This window comes from Penaeus chinensis, chromosome 1, assembly GCF_019202785.1.
Source record: "Penaeus chinensis breed Huanghai No. 1 chromosome 1, ASM1920278v2, whole genome shotgun sequence".
In the NCBI taxonomy this organism is placed as follows: Eukaryota; Metazoa; Arthropoda; class Malacostraca; order Decapoda; family Penaeidae; genus Penaeus; species Penaeus chinensis.
This window is the reverse complement of record NC_061819.1, coordinates 24,061,159-24,069,485: the sequence shown is the minus strand read 5'-3', so window position 1 is coordinate 24,069,485 and position 8,327 is coordinate 24,061,159. Positions and strand designations below refer to the sequence as shown.

The window sequence follows — 8,327 nt, the reverse complement described above, 5'->3', positions numbered from 1 at the left end:
AGTTATTATTATAATTATCATTATTATCATTACAGTTATTACCATTATTATCACTGTTATAATTTTTATTATCATTCTTGTTAATATTATCATTATTGATATTACTTATCATTATTACTATCATTATACATATTATCATTATCATCATCATTATTACCATTATTATAATTGTTATCTATATTATTATCATTATTGTTATTATTATCATTGCTATTACTATTACTATTACTATTATCATTATTATTACTTTTATGATCATTATCGTTATTATTAATATTATTATCATCATCATTATCATTATTATCATGATTTTCATAATTATGATTTTCATAATGATCATGATTTTCATAATTATTATGATTTTCATAATTATCATGATTTTCATAATTATTATGATTTTCATAATTATCATGATTTTCATAATTATCATGATTTTCATAATTATCATGATTTTCATTATTGTTATTATTATTATTATTATCATTATTATGATTGTTATTATTTTATTATTATCATTATTGTTGCTGCTATTATTATTATTATTGTTATTATTATTGTTATTATTATTATTAACATTATTATTACTATCACTATTATTATTATTATTATTATTATCATTATTGTTTTTATTATTATTATTATTATTATTATTATTATTATTATTATTATTATTATTATTATTATTATTATTATTGTTATTGTCATTATCAATGTTATGATAATAATTATCATTATTATCATTAACATTATCATCATAATAATAATCATTATTACTGTTACTAGTATCAGTGCTATCATTATGATTATCATTATCATTCCATTAATGTTATTACTATTATCACGTTATTTTTGTTGTCGTTGTTGCTTTTGTTGTTTCCATTATTGCTGTTAGTATTGTTATCATTCTTGTTATTACCTTTATTGTCTCATATGATTACTGTTATTGTTGTGGTTACCATTATTACTTTCAGTATAACTATATTATCATTATCATCATCATCATCAATATTATTATTTTTATCGTTATTGTTATTATTATGAAAATTATTATCATTAATAATAATATTATCATTATTATCATTATCCTCATTATTACTGTTATTGTCATTGTTAGTATCCCCATCATTATTATTATCATTATCATTATCATTATTGACATTATCATGATCTATTATTTTCATTATTGTCGTTATTACCGTTATTTCCGATTTTGTATATACTGCATATAGAACACTGTATCAGTAAATGCTCTTTAACAAATAGATTTATAATATATAACATACAAAAAGAACATCTTATATACCTTGAAATGACCTTCAAAAAAATTACACATTCACCTCACGATCCCTCTTATTATCTGTTTACAAACAACACAGGCACTTCCAGCAGTACTCGCCATGTACTAGTCTGCATTTGTTATGATACGCCACTCGCCACCAGAGCCGTTACTGTTTCCGCGTAGATGTGTTTTCCTGCATATATATAACAAGATAAGAGGGATTTCACAGATGAATAGATGAGAGAGGCTGATGATTCTGCCGAGAAGCGGGCGGAAGAGGCGAGGGTGGAAACCGGCCCTTCTGAGCTCGTTGGAAAGGTTTTGCACTGGCGTAACTAGATGATTTTCTAGTAATGGAGTCCTTGGAATTTAGGGACGTTAGGGGTGATTTGATATTCGTGGAGGCGAGGTTGGAGCCCGCATCCTGCAACAAAAGGGCCACGGAAGTAAGTATTTTGTGTGTTGTATGTTTATTAATTTTATGGTGATTTTGGTTTCACACAGCCATGCAAGTTTGCAAATATTAATTTAGTGTTTCTTGTATTCATGGTGTAGTATGCATATATCTGTTTTTGTTTTCCATCACAAATGATATAAGTGAAAGCACTGGTAATTGATTACAAAGTGACTACCTCTCTGAGAGTACAGCCGTAATAATAATTTCCTGGAAGGTTTTGTTACTTAGAGCCATGCTCCCTCCAGAGACTAAGTTCCAAAATCAGAATATTTTGGACAATTTGTAGTATAAGGTAGTGTCAGAGTTGAGTAATAAAATAGAACAATGCAAACCAAGACAAAGTTCTTCTATGGCAATATGTGTGCAAATGCGTCCCAAGGGTGCTATATGCAAAAGAAAAGAGAAGATCCCCCAATTTTGGCTAAGTCACTCATCTTGTTTATATTGCGAGGGTGAATTTTAGATGAATAAAATATCACGGGGTTACAGGGGGCATAGCCCCCTGGCTAGTTGTATATATTACCATAGGGGTCCAGGGGGCATAGCCCTCTGGCTAGGGAATATATACCACGGTGTTAGGTTAGGTTGGATGTTGGGTTAGGACGTTTTGTTTAACAACCATGGGGGTCCTGTTTTACCCCATAATTTCCTTGATATACTTCATGCCCTCCCCTGCTATCGGGACTATCAAATCAAGATTGTCGATGGAGATGGTGATTATATCTCCTTAACGATTCATTTGCACAAGGAACAATGCCTGGAATTGTTGCAAGCAGTGGATTTCATGCAGAAAAATATCAAAATTATTTTGAAAGTAACCCACTACCCTCTTCATCATATTCACCGATATTTTATATATATCCTCTACCCAATGATCTTGGGGGATGCGTGGGGAACTGGGGTTTGAAAGGGGGACAAGTGCTAAACATTATGCGCAAAAAGTCCGTTTTCAGAAAAGGTGAGCCAAGTTTTCGAACAATGCTGTTATAATAAAATGTTTAGTCGCACATAAGTAAACATTGTGTATCATGTGAACCCAGAAATCCAACCTAATCTTACCTACCTCCTATTTATTCTCTAGATAGGGGGGACAAGCCCTTTATTAGCAATTTGTGGCAAATTACATATTTGTTATAGAAAAGAAATTGTGACACATACTGTCAGTGTAGTGGTTACAGATGAATTGCACAGTCACAAAAAGTCTAAAAGTTTAGAAATTGAAAGACGCTCTGTGCAGAATCATAAGAAACGCTCTATGTGATCGGCACACATTGAGCAAGAGGTTGGCCTGGCTGTCATAATGTTGCAGAAAATGCCTGTATCTACCATAAAAAATATTTATAAATAACACTAATTATCTATGATGATAAAAGCAACACCAGACTGATAAAATGATACTGAGGAAGTAATTAACAGTGTGTATTGTTCCAATATGGGAGGCAATTAAGGTAAACAAGCAATAATGTAGTAGTAGTAGTAGTAGTACCATATAACTAACTCTCTCATCTGCCCTTATAGGAAATCAGGTATTGGTAGAAATTAGAGAAAAACTCAACAACTTTACAAGAAAATTGAATATGCTTTAGGATGAAAGATGGGAGAATGAGGCTTGAGTGTATTTGTGACAAGCCTCTTTGCACAGTTACTGAGTTCTGCAGTGAATGTGTTCAGCATAGTTACAGAAATTGTTACAAAATGTTTAGTTGGAGATTACTGAAACATTGACTAGTTAAACTATGGCATGTTCTTACATATTTTAATATAAGTAATAGTTTGTTGTGTATGTGTTCTGGTGTCTGGTAAGTGGGGATGAGTGATAAAGCATGCCCTGTGACTAGTTATTAAATCTACATAAATGAATTATAGTATGGTGAGTAGCTGTGTTTTTTATGATTGTAATATGATTTATATAAAATTGTTTAACTTGTAGGAAACTGAAAACAGGGTATCTATAATGTTTTAAGGTCTTCTTGCCTCTACAAGTTATTTCTGTGGACATTCATTATACAATAGTTATACTCAAATTAGCTAGTAGACTCTATTATCTGTCCCCCATCTGCAGCATTCTAGATATTTTTCTGATATTAGCTTTTGGTAAATCCATAGTCTTTTATTAGTATTACTGCTTGTAATAGATATAGAACACTATGAATTCTGTCATATTCAGATATACAGAGAGGTGGTTAACTTCACCCAAGTGCATTTGCTAATGTCAGATATAATTAAATCAGCTTTAGTTTAGTTGAATATAGTGGCCTCTGTATCATGTGAAATGGTTGTAACAAGTTAGACTGACTTAAACATCTCACAGTGGATGCTGTCTTTGTCTAGGTGTTAGCATAATAGTGCATCTTCTCAGGGAAGGGAAAATTGGCAATTTCTGGAGTACTCTGATTTACTAAGTCACTTTTCTATTCTAATTATCTGACAGTGGATATATAAGAAGACATATATTTGGATTTTTAAATATTATGTAATATTATGTTTTACTTTTTTATTTTGAAATTTGCAGCCTTCATCACCACTTTACTAGTTTTTATCAAAGAATACTTGGCAAATCGAAGTACTCCAGAGTTCAGGGTGAGTTTTCAGTTTTTAATTTCCAGGGATTGGACTGAGTATGCTATGTGGTGCAGCAGTAGCATTTTTGTCTAGCAAACTTGCTGACCAGTGTTCAAATCCCACTCTGCTAGTGGATGGTAACCCTGGCCATTCCTTGGGATAGTTCAGAAGCACAATAAACAGACAGCCATAATTTGACAGAAGTCACAAGAGGCTTCTATACCAAATCCAAATTTATAATTATTGTAATTGATATTATCAGTAGTAATAGTAGTAGTAGTATAGGATGATTGTTGTCCTGTGCTTGAGGACTAAAGCCCTGATGTTCTGAGAGTTGCTAAACCTGCAGCAATAGTTAATATATATACTGCTAATTGCCTTATGTGGTATTTGTAAATGTATATTAGAATTTTCTTCTTTGTGTCTTTGTTTATATGTTTTCCTCCTTTTATTTCATAATCTTACCCATTAGTCTCAATATATTCATCAGATGACAATGTGATGTGGCACTTGAAAGTGTTCCTCTGTGAAATTTAAGTACTTGTTTTTTCAAATATAATTCATATCCTTTTATGCCAACAGTTCAGTGTAAGTAGCAGCCGCATCCAGTTTCTACCATGGCTGGGATATACAAGTGTCCTAGCAGCCATAGCCTTTTTAGCTCAACTACATACACTTCACCCAGCGTGGCTTCTCACGGCAGTCTTAACACAGCTGGCAACGCTTTTGTACAGAGTTCATCGAAAAGTTGTTAGTGGTTAGTATAGTAATTCTGTTAATAACCTTAATGTGAGGTATGATTTGTTTTATGGATTTTGTTTTTTAAGGTGTGTGTAAAAAATTAAGGTAGGTGATAGAATGAAACATAATAAAAACAAATTCAAAAGATATGATATATTATTAATAACATAAAAAAGTGATATGCTGCATATTGATATTATTTGGGTAATCTAATTCATTTTGCAAAATTTTCAGAAACTTTACTTGTCGTAGCTGGCCTTGGGATCCAGACAACTACTACCTTCTACACCGGGCGGCAACACACACGCTTTATTCCTTGGGGAGACATTATTGATGTTATTATTGCAGAGACAATAACCATGGTAAGCTAATTTTAAGGTGATTCATTCCTTTTGTGTTTGTAATAATGAATGATTTATTTTTTTTTCAGCCAAAGGATGTGATTCATGTTTCTGTTGTTTTTTTTTTTCCTTCTTGGTCTACGTTTTCACATTTCTCTTCTTCTTTTTCTTCTACTTCCTTTCTTCTTTTTCTTCTATTGTTATTATTATTATTATTTTCTAATTGTTATTGTTATTGTTACTAATGATAATAATAATGATATCATTATTAATATTATTATTATTATTATAATTATTATAATTATTATGATAATAATAATAATAATAATTACTATTACTATTGTTATTATTATTATTATTATTATTATTATTATTATTATTATTATTATTATTATTATTATTATTATTATTATTATTATTATTATTAATATTATTGTTATTATTATTTTTATTTTTATTTTCATTATTATTATCATTATTATTATTATTATTATTATTATTATTATTATTATTATTATTATTATTATTATTATTATTATTATTATTATTATTATTATTATTGTTATCATTATCATTATCATTATCATTATCATTATCATTATCATTATCATTATCATTATCATTATCATTATCATTATCATTATTATCATTATCTTCATTATTGTCATTCCTCTTCTACTGTAGCTTTGTCCCATTCTTATATGGGGTGCCATGAACAGGTTCTGGCAGATACTTTTTATGGCAGGATGCCCTATTTACCTGGGCTTGGGTCTGGCACTGACTTGCGCTGGCTTGCCCACCCAGTGGATCATCATCATCATCATCATCATCATCATCATCATCATCATCATCATCATCATCATCATCATCATCATCATCATCATCATCATCATCATCATCATTATCATTATCATTATCATTATCATTATCATTATTGTTATTGTTATTGTTGTTGTTGTTGTTGTTGTTGTTGTTGTTGTTATTATTAATGTTAATGTTATTATTATTATTATTATTATTATTATTATTATTAGTAGTAGTAGTAGTAGTAGTAGTAGTATTAGTAGTAATAGTAGTAGTAGTAGTAGTAATAGTAGTAGTAGTAGTAGTAATAGTAGAAGTAGCATCAGAAAAAAATAGATTTAGTATTTGTAATACTTTTTGTAAGATTTTTTGTTTAAATATATTACTCTTTCAAGGAAGTGAAATTATCTGATTTCTATTAATTTGCCTTTTTCCTAGTTACACGCAGATTCATCAGTAGAGATAAGTATTGATGTAAAAAGCCATTTAACCCATCTTGAAATAATGATGATAATCTATTGTTTAGTTTAATAATTAATTTTATTTGCAGCAACGTGTACTGTTCTACATGGCTCTACTTGTAAGAGCTGAAGGGACCAAAGCTAACCAGAAACTATTACCTCTCTTTATGGTGAGTATAGGAGGATTGACATTGGTTGGTTATGTAATAGCTGATGTTTACCAGAGCCTCTTTTTGTTGTCATGCCAGATAAAAGCTGTCCACTTAGAAAAAGCTGCATTTGGTTAGCTGTTTCTGTTATGTGGTGGAGGATCCAATGTTGATTGCATATTAAATGAAATGTTAAGAAAAGTTGTATCTTTATATATTTTTTGTAAAGAGATCAGCAAAGAGAAGAACAGGAGAAGACATGAACATGTTGAAGACTTTTTTGCTACATCATTTCTTTTTGCCTACCATTTCAGTGCAGGTTTAATTAATGGAAATCAGTTATATTATGTAGTGTTACTGCTATTTGGTGACCATTTCAATTTTGCAGTAAATATTTAACATTTTGATGTCAGAAGAATTAAGATGATTATGAACAAATATACAATGCATATCTTAACTGGAGAGACAGCCCCTTTGAGGATTACTTTCAATAATTTTTGTGAGGAACAAAGCTTGTAATTTATAAGTCCTTAAACAAGAATGTATTTGGATATTTACAAATGTGGTAATGAAAGTAAAGTTTTCTCACAAGTACACAATATCTACCTTACCTCATGATTATTCAAACAAATTGCTTTAGCTGAGGTTTTTCATGGAATTTCATAAGGGTTTAGAAGTTCAGAGCATTTAATGCTGACCATGTTAAAATTTAGAATGCACTATTTCAAAAGAAGAATCTATTAGATGTATATGTTTAATATGATATAGAGTGAATTAAAATAAGAAAAAAACTTACATCATGAGTAAATCTTTAAGTAAACATTCTATTTCCTCATCATACTAAAATTCTATTCCAGTATATCTATTTTTGCTCTTATCGTAATGCTTAATAACTCTTCTCATCCACAGAATACTTGGCCACGGTTAGCCTGCTTGCGGCATATCTACTGTGCATGCCAAGAAGTTCTCTCACCAAGTTCTAAGTTAAAATGATATTTGATGCTGCTGTTGTAATGATAAAAGTGAAAGATGTGCTCCGTTGCACAGTATTTTGAGAAAAGTATGTCAATGATTATGTGTTATTGTTATGTGATATTTATAGGAGAAGTTACATGGAGCTGTTTTAGTCAGATTAGACCTTTGTTACTTGTGTTTCACATGTAACTTTTCACCTTGAAAATATTTAAAAGATTTATGTAATAATCCTGTCATAGAAAATACTAATCAAAAGGAGTTTTCATCTTTAAAGTCATTCATATTCTCAAAAATGTATATTATTATTTGTTGTGACAACAAGTTTCAACAGACACACAAGAGATAATTTTATAACTTTTATAGAATAATTATGTAATATGATAATTATGGAAGTAAGAATCCCAAACTTTTTAAACTGTTTCATTGGACTCTTACAAGGTGAATGATAAGGTTACCCTCAGGTGGGAAAAAAACAAAAACATGGCTGGGGATGACCTAGCATTAAAGGTCAAAGCATTGATAAGTCTCTGCATAGAGTGTTACTGCATCAGTTGTTAT

The 8,327-nt window shown here is 30.1% G+C and overlaps 1 protein-coding gene across 1 annotated transcript in view; it reads left to right on the top strand.

Annotated features, from left to right (window-relative positions):
• Positions 1–1,366: 1,366 nt before the first annotated feature.
• Positions 1,367–8,327, top strand: part of LOC125028283 (phosphatidylinositol N-acetylglucosaminyltransferase subunit H-like) — an 8,284-nt gene continuing 1,323 nt past the window's right edge. The window contains exons 1-5 of the mRNA XM_047617727.1: positions 1,367–1,725; positions 4,881–5,055; positions 5,274–5,401; positions 6,735–6,815; positions 7,704–8,327. The exon at positions 7,704–8,327 is cut by the window's right edge and continues 1,323 nt beyond it. Coding sequence (XP_047473683.1) covers positions 1,633–1,725; positions 4,881–5,055; positions 5,274–5,401; positions 6,735–6,815; positions 7,704–7,787 — 561 coding nt within the window. The 5' untranslated portion in view covers positions 1,367–1,632 and the 3' untranslated portion in view covers positions 7,788–8,327. The remainder of the gene's footprint in view (positions 1,726–4,880; positions 5,056–5,273; positions 5,402–6,734; positions 6,816–7,703) is intronic.